General features: G+C 41.5%; 1 protein-coding gene across 7 annotated transcripts in view; it reads left to right on the top strand.

Annotated features, from left to right (window-relative positions):
- SCUBE1 (signal peptide, CUB domain and EGF like domain containing 1) overlaps window positions 1-20,532 on the top strand; it is a 217,922-nt gene that overhangs the window by 168,276 nt on the left and 29,114 nt on the right. For all 7 annotated transcript variants that reach the window (XM_054185747.1, XM_054185738.1, XM_054185731.1 and 4 more), the window contains 2 exons: window positions 15,555-15,671; window positions 19,861-19,983. In XM_054185747.1, coding sequence (XP_054041722.1) covers window positions 15,555-15,671; window positions 19,861-19,983 — 240 coding nt within the window. The remainder of the gene's footprint in view (window positions 1-15,554; window positions 15,672-19,860; window positions 19,984-20,532) is intronic.

Raw genomic sequence — 20,532 nt, 5'->3', positions numbered from 1 at the left:
CTTATAGCAGAGAGAAGGCCGCTGCATGCAGCAGTTACAGAGCTGTCACACTGAGGGAACCTGCTGGTCCTTATTATCTTGCACCGCTTGAGCAGGGTGAGTCAGTGCCAGTGCGGGGGCGATTAATGGGAGAGCGAGCGATGAAGGGACTCCAGCCATTCCCCTATCAACTCATTTGCGTGATACAAATGAAGGGAGAGTGATTTTGCCTTGATGCATTCATACGCTCATCCACATCAGATAGGCGTGCTGTAAGATATAAAATACGTTGACTTGATTTTCAGCCAGTCCAACCGAGTCTGGCCCGGTATGTTTAATTGTGTGGACACTTGGTATATAAGCAACAGTGCTGGTTCAGCTGCCAATGTAGCTCAAGAACCGGTGAGAACTGGAGGTGCACTGGAGGAGATACTGGGAGCTGCTTGTGGAAAACAAAACTAGCTCATAGAAAGAAAATTCAAGAATATTTCCCTGTCACTGATGATTTTCATTCCCTATGCAGATTTTCTCTAAGTCATTTCGTGTCACTGAGCCTTACAAAAATATCTCGCTTATGACAAGCACCATATTGCTTCTAGCATCAGATTAAAAAAGTACTCTGCTGGGAAGCAACATGTTACACTGTCATTAAAAGGAATACTTCTCAAATCCTTTCTGTTACACAGGGTGCTTACTCTTGGTGTCAGTGACGTTGTGAATAGTGGTACAGTCTGCCTCTGTGAGAAAAAAAGGGTTGCAAGATCTTACCCAGAAACAATAAATGCCCCAGGCATGAAGTAAAAACAGCTCTAGCCAGTACAAGTTTGTTTGCCAAGTGATAGTATCTCCCATGTTGGTTGTAGCAATTAAGTCTGCTGAAACATGAAAACAAATACATCCCCCCCACCTCCAGTTCTCCTCTCTGCCGCACAGTGTTACTGTAAGTTAAAGGCAAATTTTCTTTGGTTGCTGCTCCTTGGAAGGAATATTAAACCTCACAATCTAGGGTTTAAATCAATTTATAATGGGATGAGACCTAATGTGGGGAGGGCAGATGGGACAGCTTATTCTACTTCTATTTTCCCATGAAGCTTCTGACACAGGCTACTGTTGGAAGTAAAATACCAGATTAGTTTGACCTCAGGTCTCATTCAGTATGGTAGCTCTTATATTCCTATGTTAAACTCTATAAAGTATACTGCTATCAAATTGCTTTTTACAGCTCTGTCTGGGCCCCTCCCCTTGATGATGTGTGTGGGAAGCCAAGCAAAACGTTCCATTAGTGTTTAGAAAGAGAATTTGAGATATATTTTTCAGTTGATGCTGTAGGATTTATGATGTGTATAGTGCAGAAATGATTTTACTGGATTAGAATCATGTTATGTATTAATGAATTACCAGGATATGAGTCAGCCTTGGAATAGTTTGAGCAGGAAGGTAGCATTCTTCCACAAACAATAATCTGTTGATAAATAGTGCTGAAAGCTGTAATTCAATAGGAATTGTTTTTGAAGAGAACCAGAGAAAGACTGCATGTATATATAATCTCCACTATTGCCGCGGTGCACGTTGAGATAATGCCATGTTACTGCGCTCAGTCATTTAATCACATTGATTAAGGTCAGATATCCTTTACACTAAGTGCTGTACAGAATTGCAATAAAATGACAACCCTATCCCAGATCAGATGATTTTGATTATCCTGTGCTTGCATCTGCCCTTCTGGGCCTTTTAAAAGTGCCCTGTTTTGTTTATTTTGTTTGAATGAGAACAAAAGCCTAACCTATTGAAGCAAAGGGGTGTGATTTTCTTCCAGTAGCCGTGTTATAAACTGCTGCTGCTTGTTTTGGTAACTTGAAGATGAGGCCTTAGTTAGGACAAGTGAGCTGAAAACAAAAATCTGAGCTCAAATATCAAGAGGCAGTGGAATGGAGGAATATCTTCTGGGGTTTTGCTGGGTGGAGGTTTTTTGATGAATATTTGCAAAATATTTCTGTTAGTGTTTTTGGAGGAATACCTGCTGTTTCTCGACTCCATGGAGGCCAGCCTTTCTGGGCAGAGTTTTTAAGCAAGCCTTTGAAGCAGAGCCAGAGAACAGCAATTCTTGTGTATGTTCAGTGGCCACTGACTTCAGCAAGAGCTTGAAGTAAGCTGGGAATGCACAGTCAGGTCCACGGGAGGTGAAGGGAAGTGCTGCATTTGAGTTTTCAGTTGAAAACTGAAACTGTGTTGTTGTACTTGCTCTTTCAGCACCATCAAATAACACCACGCACATTTTCACCCAGACTAGTCCCTTGTTCCTTCAAGAAATCTCACTAGCAGCTCCTACTAAAAGGTCATGGAGACAAACACCATAGCAAAGAGAACAGTTTCCTCTTTTCAGAAATACATCTAAAAATCAAATGTATTGCAGGATAGAGGGAATATTCCTTCCTTGATACAGAGAGGGTAGAGCCTTTTTTATGTTGTCTCATCAGGCTGTTAAGTTGCTCTTACAAAGTTGCTGTGTAAATAGTGGCTTTAGCAGAGTGCAGACTACTAAACATGTTGATGTTTGTAGGAAAACAAATAAACCCGCCTGAAGTTTCTTTTAATGCACTACTACTCTTGATATATGGCTTCTACCTCAAGCACTTGAAGTAGTAGCACAGTTTATTGCCATAATAGCAGTAGATAACTCAACTTGCATTTGCCTTGGAAAATGATTGATTTTGGAAAAGGATACATGTTTGCTTATAAAATCTTGGCAATGTTTTGATGAAGGTACTTTGTTTTCTTAAAAAGTCTTGGGAAAGTATTGACTTCAATTGCATTCTAAATTGTCCTAGCAAAACAATGGTAAGAGGATGAACGTAATAGGAGCCAAAGCCAATTGCCTCCTACTGGGTTCCTCAGATTAATAGAGGAACCTGAGCGCAACAAAGCCCTCACGTAATGGAGAAGGATGGGAGGAGTGGGAAAGATCTAGGGCAGGTAAGTGCAGACCCAAGAGCAAGGGTAATGCCTGGGAAGTCTAGAGACAATCTAAGCGTTGACACAACCTCAGTCTCCAATTTCCAGATCTTCATCGCACAGAAACTTAGCATTTTGCCTTTCTTGTCTCTTTCTCTTTCACCTTGTGTCAGAGCAGATTCATCCCTCAAAGCTTGGGGTCCCTTGTGTTGCTGCTAAGTGATTGTGTCCTATTGTCACATGTAGAAATACCCATACAAGGGAGTTGGCTCAGGGGGATCTTTACATTTACATTTACAGGATCTTTTTGTACATTAAATAATTTTGTCTCAAAGTCTTGTGTCAAAGACAATCTGTATGTAACGTGGGAAGGCTATGAAGCAAATAAAGTGAATCTTAGGGACGTCATGGGGATGGTGGTCCCCCACATCCATCAAGCAATGCATTTGGTAGCACATGCATGCAAATTCCCTGTAACAGTGAAGATGTGGTTGCACAGAGTGATCACCAAAGTGCTCGTACAGGGCACTGAGAAGAGCTGTCACCCAAGAGCTGGGCATTCTGGTGCCCACAGTGCTACAACTTTGTTGGTGCTAGCATTCATAACAGATTTGTCTTATCACAAATACCATCAACTGTAGTTGCACTTTCATTCTCCAGGCTAGGCATTCGGAGGTACAGTTTTAAGCCAGGCTCATTTATCACAGCTATGTTGACTTTTCTCTGATTTGCCATCACTCAAAGGTTGCAAATGTAGTTAGACTTTCTTTGGCACGTGGCCTTTCACCAAGCATTTCCAGCCCTTCCTGAACCAACAGTGGGTAGATTTTCTAGCTCTTAGGAAAAAACTGTGATCTGACAAAATGCTCAACTCATTTTCTATTGATTGTAAAAGTAATACGTTCTAAAAATGAACAATACTCTTAAATGTACTTATGCATTTTTATATACTATTAGCTTCAGTTGTATTTAGAAGATAGTGGTGTTTTACTCAGGTTCACATCCCTATAATCCATGTTTAAATCTTCTAAAAATCCTTCAGAAATCCTTTTAAAAATTTTTATTCACAAGGATAACAGTAAGCAGGAAAAGTAAGATGAGAGCAACTGCCACAAGCTTATGGTGAGGCTAAGTGTGACACGCTCGATAGCAAAAACCAGTAATGATTTGAAATCTTCCTTTCCAAATGCCTTTATAGAACACCTCCCTTGGCTCCCTTTGTGTCTGTGACCTTGGGGTGAACACACACCTTACTAATTTTATACCATTGTGTCTAGTTATTAGTACTGGTTTTTCATGTTCCATAAGAGACCCAGCAAACTGTCTTACCTGCAAAAATAATTCCTTTCATTTTCACCTTCTCTACTTGAAAGAGAGCAGAGCTGTGTCTGGTGATTGACGCATCTCTCTGCAAAACCTCTGAGGAGACTCACCTAGCTGAGGGTTCTTTTGCCTCCTCTGCCCCCTTTCCCTATCTGAGAGCAGATGAGGATCCCTAAAGTTTCTTCTCTTGGAGTCCGTGAATACTCGATCTGAGGGTGTCTAGAGAGTGTCTGTACAGAGAGGATGTACAGAGGCTGCCACATGGCCAGATGTATAGGTGCCTTGGAGTGCAGGCTCACAGGAGATGATCCATCCTCAGCTGCAGCACTGATCTGTGGCCTCTCCCCAGCTCCACAAGTTCACACATCCAGCACAGCTGGTCATTAAATTGAACACCAAGTTGACTAAGGTTATCTGTCAAGTGATTTCACAAACTGGAGAAGAAGCTATGGCAGGGTTGGTTGAAACACCATCAGAGGCATCAGGGAGCATGAGGCTAGGGAGAGTTCTGGAAGTGTTTCCTGATGTGAGCGATGAAGTGAAGTGTCTACGCAGAAGAAACAAGCTTACCTCATTAGATATGAAATGTACTGCTGCCTGCCGCTCAGAAAGCCTCAGGACCCAGCATTGGTTTTCTTATTCTTCTCTCTGCTGGGACAGCTGAACAAATTCAGAATTGGTGAGCAGTTCAGCTCAGCTGAAGAAAGGGAGGAAGGGGGAAGCTTGGATGGCACTTCTGAGGCCCTGCACCTTTTCCTTCTCGCCAGTCCAATGGGCAAAAGCTGCCACTGCCGTTCTCCAGCTCTCCTTGCAGTACTGAGACATAGCAAGTAGTTTTGCACAACCATGTTTAAAATATTATAAGAATTTATTATCTGTCAGAAAGGGAATTTGTCAGGTAATCCTCTGCCATTATTCTGTTTTTTAGTTTGGTGCTGCTTACAAAAAAAGAAGGCAGTGGGGTCCTTCATAATGCCGCAAGGGAAAAATGTTGGAAACCTTTTTCTTTGCCCAACAGCAGAGAAATCATAATGTAATAATAATGGTGATGGTGATGATGATGTATTTCATGATAGACATGTAAAAATCCTTGGCCCAAATCCCACCAACTGTAGTCAAAGATACCCCCAAAGACCCCAAAGTTAGCTGCCAATTTTTGCCTGGCTGAAATTGCCAAATTCTGCAGTATCCATACAAAACCATAAATCTTCCCAGCCCCTCAGACAAAGCTTTTGGTGATCCAAAATCAAGCAAATAGTTCCATGGCTGATGCATGAGGCGGAGCAAAAGCATACTCACTGGGAGCAGAATTGGCTCTGCACTGCTGACAGAAAGAGGAATGCGTGGTGGTCAGTTGACTTGGCACGTGTTAAGGGGAACATAATAGGGAATAGATATTTACTGCATTAAGATGTCGTTCTGCAGCCCCATTTCTGCAGACTCTGAGGAAGCCCTGAGGGAAGCTTGTGGAAGAGAATGAGCTTGTGAACTGTGTGGAGGAAAATTAAGTAGGGAATTTTGGAAAGAAACTGAAAAGAGAAGGGAAAATTAATTTGTTGGTACATGAGATCACATAAAACTCCCTTGGAAGAGTTCCTAAAGAAAGGATTCTGTTTACTCTGGAGAGGGAGCAAACAGTTTAGGCCTACAATTTTATTGCCAAGTCTCGTTTTTTTACCTGCTTTCCTTCTGTTTTCAAATCTCAGAGGTAGTACAGTGATTCCCAGACAGTGCAACTTGTCTCTTTTGATAAGGTCTGATAGCAGAGATAAAGAAAACCAGTTGCCATTTGCCTTTAAAGAGTCTCCCAATTGTACTGTCTTCACTTCCCTTTGCTGTAACTTCTAGGTAAACAGTGGGAAACCAGTTGCTTTGATGTTAATGAGGGTGATGAGTTTGCTGGGTTGGGAGTTGTCCCCTTGGTGCGCAGCATCAGAGAAGGATCTGACTACTGCAGTTCCTCCAACCACTGAAGGGGACAATGAAAGACTGCAGTCTTCTGAACTGAGCTGCTTCGGTGATAGGAATTAATAGAGGCAGCCAGCCAGCCCAAGGGAACTACTTAGTTGGAATCCTGCTTTCTTTTGTGTAACCTCAGACCCAACATAATAATATGAGAAATATATCAAGAAGTACCCGCTGATTCCTGGAAGGATCATGTATGCATTACACTCTTTTAAGATAAATTATTCAGCCTTTGCCAAATTTAGCAATTAAAAAGGATCACACCAATTCGAACTCTAAAAATTAAACTGATAGAGAAGACTAAGAGATCAATCCAGGAAAACACCTAGACGGTCCTTCCTGGAACAGAGATGCTCATGGAGGTTACCAAGCAAGGCTGTTTAAGTGCAGGAGGTCAGACTAAATGCGTATGGTCATCTCGCTGGCATTGAATATATTCATTCTGTCAGAATAAATACCCAGTTTCTATCCACACTGCTAGGACTTGGAAGACATCATTCAACTTCGAACATGTAGCAAAAGCGTGAGAACACACAGAGAAAGGAGAAATCAGTGATGTCCAGGTGTTCCTTAGAGCAAATAAGAGTATTTAAAATCATCAGACCATAATGACAGACAACAGAGATAACTGTGGCTCCCTAAACTGCACTTGCATCAGAGCTATACAGTGTTAATGCTGCATTTAGTACTGTACAAAGACACAACCTCTGAAGGGTGATGCTTAGCAGTTTGAGAGCCTCAAGAACAGAGATACCGGGTTATCAAATTTACTATGGGTACAGATAGGCTGGAAGGAAGATGAAGACAAGCTGTTGCCAGGATCTCAATATACTAAATAAAAACATACAGACGTAAAAGGATACTGAGGCCATGAGGCAGAACTAGGTAGATGATAACACTAGTTACCCTAGTACAGCTATGGATTGGGAGGGGTGGAATTCCCACTCCAGGCATTGCACACCATGCTTAATTAAACAAGTAGCAACTGTAGCCTAGTTGCATCTTCCAGGGCATTTGGCTGTTTGGCGGAGTGCTTCTGGAGCTAGCCTTAAAGTCCACGGAGACTCTATTGCTTGCAAGAAAGCAGCCACTTCAGTGTGTTGAACCCAGAGGAAGGAATGTGTCGAAATTACTGAAATCCACATTAAGCCACGTGGTGCTAGAAAGTGTTGCTCTCTAGGGCTGCAAGTAACTTCTGTGGTTGCGGAGCAGGAGCTAACTTCAGCCCAAATTCCTCTGGTGGGAATGTGACTGGAGGCATATCTGCATGACCCTGCTGCCACTGCAGGTCCTCGTTGATTTCTGTGGTTCCCATGTGAACCAGGACACGGACCTGCTTATGACATTACTGCTTAGATCTGTTGCTCGTGATCAGAGATACACCGTTTGGTACGACCGAAGAGTACAATTAAATGCTTTGTCTGGTCTCTAATTTGCTACAAGCAAATTTCTGTTCCTGAGCTGGACCATGGCAACATGTTTAAATAATGGATGGAAAAGTGGGCTTACCTGTATTACAGTGGGTAGGAACCAAAGATTCTGCAGAATTTGTCAGTGACTGCTACTGTGTACCTATGCCTGAAGCTGAGTAATAGTCATTTCATTTTGTGCCTGAAGCTGAGTAATAGTCATTTCATTTTGTACTGCTAAATCCTTGAAATACTTCCTCTGTGGGACGCTTACATAATAAGTCACAGGTTTCTAATTATTTATTGCCTCTGTCTCGAGTATATTTTGCAGGTTTCTTTTGCAGTTTATATATATTTATTTGTTTTACTACCACTTTGCATTCTAAGAACAAATCATCTCTAATAAAAAGCACATTTCCTTGCGAGCAGAATCAATTTCCTTCAGAAGTCTTTCATTCCCTGATTAGTGTGTTGCATTTGGTCTTCACTAATCACATAGTTAACTGTGAGCAATAAAGTTCTTAAATAAATAAATGCTCTGATCCAAGTCAACGTTAGTCATAATGGACAGTTTCCCACTTAAATTTCTGAAGTACAAGATGTGACTGTGCTACTTAGGCACTTAATATTCACATTAAAAGCACAGCAATTAATCCCAGATCTGGTTTTTCTGCAGGTCATTAGTATGTTATTAACAATTACATCTCAGCAGCAAGTTGACTTGATTGCAAATGGGTGTGGTTTTTCAATTACTTTTAAAGGTTTGGGGTTATGGCTTTTTTTTCTTTGTGTTAGTCTGCTCCAGAAGCACTCAGTGGGAAGGTAATGAAGTAGAAGGTTTGTATATTACTCCATCTTTCCGTGCTTCCTCTTCATTGGTTTTATTATTGTGGACTTTGAAACATAAGGAGGTTAGCTGTAAGCCATTCCTTCTGGTCGGTGCTGGACGTATGTGAGAGTTGCGTTCTCAAATGGAGGATGCATTTTTACTGACTGTGAACAGGGGTAAGTCACTGTGGATCAGAAAACATGAGATGTGGTGGAAACCCCATCATATGGCTGCTGTAGCAAAATAATACCTTTCCCGATACTGAATTTGAACCGGCATTTGTTGGAGAACATAGCTTGAATCATGACTCCCTATGGTCCAGCAACCACTCAGATTAAGATATGTGGTTTCCCTAATGTCTGTCAAATATTGTTGGAAACCACGCTAGCTGGGCTGTAAGGTGAACAACATTACATGGGTGGTATCAGTTCCCTGCAGACCTTGAAGCTGGGGGGGGAGAAGACAGAAAATAACTTTCAGCCAAAATACATATAAAAAAGCATTAGTGTTTATTTTAAAAACATCATGTAACACTTCTTTAGAGTTTCTATGCATGTGTGCTTAATGAATGAGAAAAAGGAAAGGCTCTGTTTCTCAGAGGAGCCGATGACTTGGAAGCTGAGAAATGTGAACGCAAAACGTTCTGACTAGCCTTGCGTTTGGCTTATGTGCATGAGCGGTTGAGTGGGGTACTCAACACTGAGTCCACGATTGGCTTGAGCGTTAAAAATAAACCAAGGGTGTGTGAGACAGACAAAATCAAACTATGTATTATGGATTTTTGCATTAGGAGAGTGTGTCTGCATTAGGAGGTAACCCCACTGTATTGAGCAGTGGCTTTGCTCTGCACGATGTGGTGGGACACTGGAGCTATCACTTCCAGCCTGGGAGGTCAAACTACTAACGTATGAATCTGAAAACAACAGATTTCTTGCTGTGTATGTTTTTCACAGCATCCTGGGCAGCAGTTATGAGGTATATATATAGATCTTTGCTGCCATAATGAAGGTATACTTAAGCTAACTGGGAGGATTGGGAGTGTGTGGAGTCATGACTGTGATAACATCTCAAAGTATTACTGTAATATTGTCATTGCTTTTGGCTGAAGTGATTTACCAGCATTCAGCGTGGCATGGGTCACTTCTGCTGATGAAGGCATTGATAGCAGAGATCGGTATTTTCTTTTCTTTTTATTTTACTTTCTATTTTTAAGCAAAAAGTACTTATTTTCTTTTTTTTTTTCTATTTGAAATGATCTAGTTAAATTTAATGTATATATTTTGCATATGTGCAGTGATCTAGTGTATACTTCATGTCTTGCCTCACTGAACACAGACGTATCAAATATAAGCTGGGTTCTTTGCTCACAGTGTCCAGAATCATTACAGTCTGCACTCTGGCCTAAATCCCTGTTATAGCTTCTATTGATTGTGTTTGAGCCCCTCCTGTCTTGTTCCCTGTAACACAATAGCATCATCAAACAACAGCCATCTCCCCTTGCCGTGTTTATTTGTAGACCACATGAAAAATACTTCAGGCAGCAAGACCAAACTCTTACTTAAGCATCATACGTGGCCTGGTTTTGGAAGGAGGCTCCCAGTTTCATAAATTAACCTAGTTGCTTAATGTATGTCTCAGAGAAAAGCTGTTGTGGTGACCATTAGTTTTCTCTAACCAATTTCTTCACTTGTTATTAATATTAACAAAAAAATGATATTAAGGAAGAAGGAGAGTGGGAATCCTTATTTTTGCAGTAAATTTTTAATGTGAGATTGGGCAAACTGGGCATTGAAATGTTGAGTTCTATAACCACAACCTACAAATCACACGTGTACCTCTGTGCAAGTGAATTTTGCATGTGTACATTCTGTCAGGGAGTCATAGCAGTTTCTACATCAGTTTGCAGTCCTCAAAACATCTCTAAGTGCTGTTTACCAGCCTCCCCTGTGAATGTTTAGTGTTGAGCTGCTTGCTTGCAATGCTAATGCTTTTTGGAAATCATAGAATTATAGAATGGTTCGGGTTGGAAGGCACCTTAAAGACCATCTATTCCAACACCCCTGCCATGGGTAGGGACACCTCCCACTAGACCAGGCTGCTCAAAGCCCCATCCAGCCTGGCCTTGAACACTTCCAGGGATGGGGCATCCACAACTTCCCTGGGCAACCTGTCCCAGTGCCTCACCACACTCACAGTAAAGAATTTCTTCCTAATATCCAATCTAAACCACCCCTCTTTCAGTTTGGAACCATTAACCCTCGTCCTATTGCTCCGCTCCCTGATAAAGAGTCCCTCCCCATCTCTCCTGTAGGTCCCCTTCAGGTACTGGAAGGCTGCTGTAAGGTCTCCCTTCTCTTCTCCAGGCTGAACAACCCCAACTCTCTCGGCCTGCCCTCATAGCAGAGGTGTTCCAGCCCTCTGATCATCTTCATGGCCCTCCTCTGGACTCGTTCCAACAGGTCCATGTCCTTCTTATGCAGGAAATGTCCTGCATTACACTTTAATTTTCTGATCATTGGTTTCTTTTAATGGCTGAAATTCATTACAATCAAAAATACAGGGGACTGCATTTGAGGACTGGAAAGAGAGTACAGAAAGGAGCCTTTCACTTCAGAGCTGCTGGTAGGAATCCAGCTCGGTTTCAGACTTAGCAAAAAATCATTACTGTGTGATGGCTTCTTGGTGCCCTGCACTCTATGTCCACAAATGAGTCAGTGTCCACATCACACAAACCACCAGAAAAATTGGTGCTACTGTAATTGGGAGTCTACTGGCAGCATCAGTGGAAAGGCAGGGACTTGAATGAGCATGGAGAATGAGCTGCTTTCTGCCTGCTCCCTCAGGTCGCCTTTGAGACGTATCTGTGTGAGGAAACTTAGAGGAAATCTGATCTGTGGTAGCTCCCTTCTGGAGATAGATGGAAGACTTTGCTTTCCAATACTGACAATCTGACACACACTGACAAACATTGTACTCAAGAAAAATAAAGATCATTATGGGATTGTTTAATGTGTGAAGCATGAACTAAAAAAAAAAAAAGCTAAGTATGATGGAAAAATCAACAATAAAATCCAAACGCTGACTTGAAATAGTAGGAACAGAGCCAAACAAATATTATCAAGCATGACCGCCATTCACAACAATTGGTTCCCTCAAAAACACAGGGAAATACTGCTCTATTATTAAACCATTGAACAATCTCGTCGAGTTGAATCCCTTCTAGGCAGAAATAAAGGAGTGCTTCCACTGTTCAAACATTCGCTTCGGAGACGAGAATGTGGATTGGTAGAAGAGTTGTTGGACTTTATTGAGCCTGAGATGATGCCTTGATGTCATGGAAACAGCAACTGGAAGGAGAGCTCTCAGCAGCACAGGACACCGTAAAGAGAGCGCCTTTAGGGAGACAACCAGTGTGCAAGTGAATCAGTGGTGGAGGTTAGAAGGGACCTCTGGAGGTCATCTGCTCCAGCCCCTGAACTTGGCACTTCCACTGAGTCATCTGCTATGAAGTGGGGAGTTCCTCACCTTAGAATTTATAGCCTACCGCTAGTAATCCTAAAAAAACCTGCCTCTGGCAGGAAACCGATCGTGTACTTCCAAAGATGAATTTAGCCCCCTAGTTCCTGTAAGCTTCAAACAGTTAAGCTGTGAAGACATCTCTTAATATGCTGAAATTACACAATCGCATATGCTGATTACAGTGGTGAAGGTGATAGGAATTTTTGACTAAGTGAAAGTAAAAAGAATGTGTCTGATGTCAAATAAGTGCATTAGCAAATCTGAATGTTCTGAGAAACAGCTTGGACTATTTGTGAATTTATGCCAAATTCAACTAAAAATAGAATAGTAACTTCAACCTCAAGTTGAAGTTTTCTACTGCAGTTCCTCGAAAGCAAAAAATTTTGGCTTTTCATGTTGAAACAGTTCAAAAACTTAATTTAGGTAACTTTTAAATTGTTTCAAGAGTTCCCCAGACCCAGAAAGTTAATTTCTCAGTATTTATTTTGGTGCGTGGGAGGGGGGAAACTCAGCAACCCAATACAAAAATGTGTCTGTGTTTGAGTGTGTACATGTGTTGGGGGGGGGGGGGTGTCAACCACAAAACTGAAAGAGAAATTATTTGTTCTCAGTTCTGTAGCTGTAACCTGCCACATCTCTGCTTTTGTTTTTTTGGGCCTCTCTTCTGTAGATAATGCTACCAGATTGTGTAGCGTTGTTTGTGCAAAGGAGAGAAAGATTTCGATTCCTACATTCGTTCCCGGTTGTGTGGTAAGCAGGATTTGAAACCCAGAGGTGTGAAGGTAAAAACCAAGTGCTCCTCAGTCTCTTACGAGATATACCTGTACGTGAAGGTGGTGTCAAATAAGCACATCCTTTGAGGGTAAACATGAAGAAGTATTGTGGAGCACCGCAAAGGTGTGAGGGCCACCTTCAAAGATTCTGGGAGCCAGGGCGTAACAGCAACCAGAACAGAGATTTCAGAGTTGGGGTTTTTTTTAAAAAAAAAAAAAAAGTGCAAGAGTATTTCGCTATCCTGTATCACACCACCGGTTTCTTTTAGTGAAGAGCATGCGGTGCATATTTTTCCCTTTTCTATGACCAGTGCTGAATTCCTCAGGGGACTGGTGATTCTGCAGACAGGGCGCTGTGGGAAGCTTGGCTAGGCCCTACCCTCCGCAGGCAAGGAGGAGAGGGGGCCAGGGGGCTTGTTTTTAAGCGAGGAAAAATCCGCGAGGAGGCCTTCCACGTTCAGTGATCAGCCAGAGCAAGACGCTGAATTCAGCAGAGGTTGAATTTATGAGACCAGCAGCAGGAGGTGGGATGAGGGGTTTAAATGGCGAAAAAGCTTTTAATAGCGGTCTTTGTATTATAATAAAAGTGTTTGTTTCAGCGTCTCTGCCGGCCAGTGTAAGCAATATAAGTTTATGAGCAGCTGATATGTCGTGTAATAGAAACGCGTTTGTCCATCGTGAGTGCCTGTAACTTGGCGAGCAGCTGACTGGTCATGCTGTTAGGCAGACTGTTGTTTCCACAGGCAAAGAGGGGTGTGCATCCTTCTTCTTGTGAAGAAAAACCTGAAAAGGCCTAAGCTATAATATGTAACAACACAAAGCCGTATGTGTGAAAGCAACGCATAAACCCCATTGACTATAATAGTACAGGATAAGATCACTATTGAGAAATATGAAATTATTTTTGAAAAAGAGCTTTCCAAGGTAAGTCAGAGGCCAGAAAATGAACTGCTTCTGTAAATTTCCTGTAATACCATATAGCGAACAAGGTTACACATGAATGAAACCATGATGTATGACTTGGCTTCTTATGTATTAAAAATCCTTTAAAACTATAACTGCAGTGTTCATTCCCGAATGATTTTACTTTATGTATTTATTTAGAGAAAACTGAAACAGTTTGCCATTTATGTGTATTCAAAAGCTGCATATTTCCAAGACTATAAAGGAAACCTTAAAAAGAAATTACTTTCAGAACTCAAATAACGATATGTTAAAATGCATAGAAAACACATTAAAATGAAATAGATTTAAAAGAGAGAAAATCTCAGTTGTCCAGTTTGGGCTACTTGATCATAACAAGCGATTGTGATGCACACGTACAACTGAATAGCATAGATTTTTGTTCATCATGTGTGTTTCATTTGATGTTATGCATTTGCCTCAACAGTTGCTTTCCACAATGTGAATTCTCTTTTGTATGAATGTTTTGGAACACTTAAAATTGGGGATCATATAAAATATATCTGGTTACAACATTCTAAATTTGTGCATAAACTCTCACACAGATTTTGAGTTTATGTACGCGTACACAACATCTTAATTTTATAGTTCTTGAAGTGAAGTATTTGCATTTATAATAGCTGGATGAGACCTAGAATGTTTTATTAAACAGCAAAAGCATATAAGTAATACCTAGCTATAGGAATTGGGTAGCATAACCTTAAGTATTGGTGAATTTTCAAGTTTTTTCAAGCACCCACAGGTTTCTAAGCACGTCCAATATGAAAGTCCGAGTTATATATAGTAATGGTGTTGCTCAGGTTATGTTCTTAATAAGCAATTCTAGAAAGTGTGCTTAGAGCAGTACTAATCCATTCCTGTATACCTTAGGAATATTGGCGGAATGAGATTTGTTGAAATTACCGCTCTTAAATAATGCCATTGTATTAATTTCTCTGACTTTTTAATATAAAAATTTGTCACTGAAGAGGATTTTTTAAAAAAACTAATTATTTGAGGATAAAATTCACTCAGAAGTGTTGTAATTTTACATACATTGGTATTTAAGGTACCTTTAATGTAACAAGTTTTCAGCAAGTCAGTTCCATCATGACTGCTGTCAAATCAACCTTTAATCACCCTGCTCAGCAAAACCTTTGTACTATCTTCGAAGCAACAATTGCTTTCTTCATAGACTGCTGGATGGAAGAGACTATGTAAATAAGGGATGCACATTAGAGGACAGTGATAATTAGAGATGCCTGACGTTTTTAAGGGAAGAGGTCAGATTTTCCCGAGTAAGGTAGAATGTGGTCTTCAGTCTAAGATTTCCCGTGTGTTAGGTGCAGCCCGTCCGTTCATGGTACAGGCTTATTCTCAGGCAGTATTTTGCTTCCCCTCTTGTAGCTGTGCAACTGTCTGTACAGTCTTGGGTAGGCAGAGCAGAAGTCTGTGAGCAACTCCCTGTCCTGGTGGGCAAGATGTTGAGGGAATGGTTGATGAAAGAGGGAATGACTTGATTCAAACCAAAACTTTTTCCCATTGTGCCACTAACCCCCCAGAACCTTAATACCCCCCCACAGCCCTGCTGGATAAATATGATCAGAAGTTAAAGGTTGCCATCTAATGGTGAATGTGTATAATACAGTCTTCACGGTTTTTCTTAAATTATCTTTTCTTACCTTTCTCCATGTACTTGCAAGTCCTTTCTTTATACAGCACTAGAGGAATGAGAATGAAATTTTATTCACATTTTACCTGGGATGATAGATGATACTTTATCAGTAACAAGATGTTGCAACTGAATGTGAAATTCTAGTTTAACTGAATACTAATTTCTTAATGCTTTTTCTATTAATTCAGATATTGATGAGTGTTCCTTTGAAAGGACCTGTGATCACACCTGCATCAACTACCCTGGAAGCTTTGAATGTCTCTGCCATAAAGGCTACACCTTGTATGGACTGACACACTGTGGAGGTTTGGAAACTGAGTTTTGCTTATCTGTTTGTTTGCTTTGTGAACTGTTTATTGAGCCACACATTCTTTTAGCTGAAGATTTTAGAACTGAAGATGATAAACCAATAAAGTTAAAGCTAAAATAGCATGAGCAGGGGGTGACTAAAATTTGCTGAAGCATTGCCAGGAGAACGTAAATAAAAACCAAAGTCCTTGCATTGTTTGATGGTGGTAGGTAGCAGCCTCAGTGCAGATGAGAAGCCTGCAGGTGTGACGCTTGCATTCACTGCAATGGATGCAGCCATTCTTCCACAACCGTCACAAAGCAGCCTCATGGCTGGGGTTCATCGCGCTGTACAGGGTAAGCTTCCTTACAGAGTTTACAAGCGCAGGGTACCAATCGGTACTTCCACAGGAGTGAGGTTAGTCACAATTGTGTTTACATATGGAATGCTTCAAATGATGGGCAACAAAGAGAATAGGAGAAGGAGGTAAATTTTACAAAGTTTACAAATTTTGGATCTGTTAGTATTTGTCCTTACCAGACTGTGACATAAACTGCCTGCAAAACTCATAATGGAAGGCTGCAGGATACCTTCTTCCCATCTTCAGTGGAGCTGCTTCAGCTCTTCAGCCTTTTTGGCATAACTGGAAAGAATTGGTGCTGTAATGTTTCATTATCCAGGAGAGGGATTTTTAAGTGCATCATAGGGCAGTATTACCACAGTGACCAAATTAGAGGTTCAACTTCTATTTGATCAAAGCAGGAGAATTTTAGAGCACACAAATTAAGTCCAGTGTTTGCCAGAGGTATCACAGTACAAGACTGCCTGCCGCTGGCTTGGCTAAACCCCCCAGGTATCACTGTGGTCTCCTGCCTGAATGTTTAATAAGTGGGGTAGGTTTTGATTGTATTCAGAAAAACGGTCAAAGGAGAGCAAAGGGATTTTTTGAGGGGTTTGTTAAGTGTATTAAATACGAACTATGCTTTTAACCTATCAGGTCAGCGTTACACAAACAAAAGCAAAAAGAGAAAATTATAAGAAACCGTAAAGCCCTGAATCTTAAATTACTTACTAGAAAATACTGACACAAAAGAAACTCTCAATGCTATTTTAAAATGTAAAACAAAGTGTATTTCTTTAGTTAAAATATGGTTAATAGTTAATTATTTAATTATTCAATTATTCAAGATATGAACTAAGTAAATCTTGCGTCATACCATAAACAAAGCCCTGACTTTAAATCCACAAAAGCCATGTGTTCAGGCCAGGTTCTGATCTGAGTCAGACTTAGCCCAGGGAACCTGCTAGAGGAATTGCTGAGAACAACGTTGGGCCCTAACGGCTCTTAATTTGCAAAGCAGGCATTGAGCTACATATTATATGCAAGAGTTGTCCTCTTTGTATTCATAAGTAAATTGTGCTACAGATTGAGCCAAAAAGATACAGGTAAAGGCTCATGTTGTTTCCATTCCCATGTGATTTGGTTTGTGCCATGCAAACTGATGCAGCAGAAACAGATGCTAGCCCCTCACTTCTGTCCGAGTGCCGAGTTCACCTGATTTTGTAGGGTTAATGTGAGACATTGCTAATATCTGTGCCTGGCTTCTCTTTGGGAGAAAGGCGTAGAAGGTGTATGTTAGCATCTCTTGTATACAGCAGCATAAGTAAAAAATGTATTCACTGCATAGTAGAGGCAGGCAGGAGGAGAAATAGGAGTCTATCTAAGGAAAGAGTTTGGAAAAAGACTCCACCTGAGGGCAGTTCTGAAAGCAAAATCAGAGTCTGAAAGTTTTGAGGACCTATGTTATGTGGGGTGTGGAGAGACTGATGCTCAGTTTCACTGTTAATGACTTAATGTATGTATTAATTTAGGGAAAGCCTCAAAGTTTGGGGTTCAGCCTCAGTCTTTCAATAATCTTCAGCCCCAGTTTGGCCTCAGTCTTTTAAATAAGACTGGAGTAGGACAAAAACTCTAACTGGAAACACTCAGTGCTGAACTGCGGGCAAAAACATAACCAGATCCAGGCTTTTTTCCATAATGGGACGATCCAAAATCAGAGCTCTGAATCCAGACTTGTCCGGGCCCTGAGCTTTGCTGCTCAGGCCTATCATTAGTTTTAGTCAGCCTCTGCAGAAGCGATGTTTACAGTGGAACTTATCCTGGCCGCCTTCCACGTGGCACTGAGCAGAAGTCAAAACTAGAGAGAAATAATGAGAACCTTCAAAAATATTTGGTGCAAGCTTGCCTCTTAGTAAGCTTTCTCTCCATCTTGCTTCCCATCTACTAGTAATTAATAAACCACGTGGCGATGTCCTTGTTCTGGGCCTTCCATGCTGAGGGGCAACCCTTGTCGCTCTCTCTGGGATCCTTTTCTACGGCATCTCTTGTAATAAAAGCTGTGTGCCATGAGGGAATCCTTTAGAAGGACACCGTTAGCACTTACACCACCTGTTTATGTAAAGCCCTACTTGCTGTATATATTGGCTTAGGAAAGTCGGTAGAATTTGCAGGACTGTTGAATGCCTTTGGGAATTTGGCTGCTTCTTCAGGAGCTTGGTTCTGGGCTGAGGTATTCAACAGCAAGAGCTCGGGTTTGAACAGTTTGGCCAGAGCTCACTGGCAGGAGCACTGTCGACTAAACGTGTGTTTCAAGGTATGGCTTCACAAGTAGATCCCACTCAGCGTACGCCTGACCACTGCGTACAAAATCTCCCTTGTCAGTTTTTGGAACTGCTGACCCAGGACCTCCAGAAGTCCTGACTCTGACCCAAAAATCATAATGTTGTCTAGAAACATGCCTGTCATCATTAGGATGTCTTTCCCAGTTTCTTTTATGCATGTACTCCATGCTTTCTAGATTTTTGCTTAACCACACAGGCTGAAATGTTGCATCAGGAAAAGAAAGCCTTTTCTGGATTCCAGCATCTGCCCTGGTAAATACTCCCATGTTGCCATCAAGTGCCCTGGGATGGCAGAGGAAAACTTGGCTAATACATATGGGCCTGCATTTGTGAGCCAGTGCGGGGCCTAAGTGTGCGCTCGACCCCTCGTCAGCCCCACCTCCCACCTGCACCTCACCCGCGGCCTTCACAGGGGTCACTGGGCTCCAAAAGTGGGGCCTGGGGAGAGCTGGCTTGAACACAGACGGTGTTCCTGCAAACCGCAGGGATTCACACAGTGCCAAGCACACGGCAGCCGGAGCTCAGGCCCGGGCTCAGGCGTGGGTTGGAATGGCAGTTAGACGCTCCTCCGCCCGTGAGCCTTTATGGCCAGACCTTCCTTAGAAACACATTAAGTGGCAGTTTTCTTTCTACAGTTACATTTTGAGGCTTGTCATTTAAGCCAGAATATTAGCAGTTCAGTATATCTCATGTTGATTTGGTGTCATTCTGGCTCGTTTGAACATATGTCAAATGGCGCAACCTGCGTGCCTTGTAAGTCTATTACAGTAACGCCACCGTTTCTAGCAAGCAGGCGGGGAGCTGCGTTGAAAGGGCAGAAACCACTTGTCATTGAGGTTAGTGCAATGCCTAAAATAACGGGGCTGTTGTTCATAACAAGGGCTTTTAGGTTATGGCTATACTAGTAAATTAAAGGGTCTGGAGCAGCAATGTGCAACTAACTGATGGTTCACTAGTGCCGTATGACAATCTTAGCCTGTGCCATCTAGTGTCCTAAATGTGCCGGAACATGATCCAGAGGTGCGTACATGGCAGCACAACTCCTGTTGAGCATGAAGGATAAACATACTTTCTGGTGGTGGGAGGAGAGGAGATGAGGGATCAGCCATGTCGGCACAAGTATATAAATGCTGGTTGGATAGATTAAAAAGACTAAAACTTTGACATTTTTCCATATAATGCAATATACATTATTATCCAGATGCTGCAGAAGCTTCCAAGCATGTTTCATATCTTGTGAGGACTTCCAAGAATTTCAGTGTAGCTAGTCCTGGCAAGTAAATTGTATCGTGGGCATAAATTCTTGAGAGAGTACGAGCTATACATGTCTCTGAGGACAAATACATGCAATATGCACTAAAATTGGTTGATGTGAGTATTGTCTGCATTTGTACAAGTTTATATAGACTTAAATATATAAAAGATATAGTAGAAATGGTTATCTTTATGTACATAGTATCTTAATGCATGGTATATGTGTGTACCTATGGTTAATACTCTTCTCAACTTGAATTACATTTCAGATATTGATGAATGCAGCATCAGCAATGGTAGCTGCGACTATGGGTGTCTTAATACAATGGGGAGCTATGAATGTGTCTGTCCATCCGGAAAGAAACTGCACTGGAATAAGAAGGACTGTGTTGGTAAGTGTGGGAGACTGACTCAGAGGTGACTGCAGTGATGCTCCTGTTCTCCGGGAGTGTGGAAAAGCCCCTGGTTTTGTCTGAGGCATGCTGCATTTTCACAATACACATCTCCAAATTCATTTCACAAACTCGGATAACACCTGATCCTATGGAAATCCATGGGCTAGGACATAATGGCAGGTGGATTAGAGAATGGGCAGTATGTTGGATTTATTTGTGTTGAATTTTTTTTTTATTTTACGATTCCATTCACACAAATCTAAGTTGTCTTATTATTATTTTATGTATTCTGTTGTTTTGTTCTTTGTGCATCTCTGTGACCTCAGCTGTAACTGTTTCCCTCTAAGGCTGAGCTGGGTATTCAGGTTAATATCTACATTCACAGCATCATACCCAAATTTTTCAAGTTATTTCCAAAGTTATCCTGCTTAATATAAAGTACTGACACTAGCTGTGTCAGAAGTATTAATTACAACGAGCACAAATCCTGAGACCACTAAAATTATGCCAGTTGCTGCTAGCGCCACCTACTTTGTGGCAGATCTG

Source organism: Rissa tridactyla, chromosome 1 (assembly GCF_028500815.1).
Source record: "Rissa tridactyla isolate bRisTri1 chromosome 1, bRisTri1.patW.cur.20221130, whole genome shotgun sequence".
Taxonomy (NCBI): Eukaryota; Metazoa; Chordata; class Aves; order Charadriiformes; family Laridae; genus Rissa; species Rissa tridactyla.
This window is presented reverse-complemented; position numbering and strand designations above follow the sequence as displayed.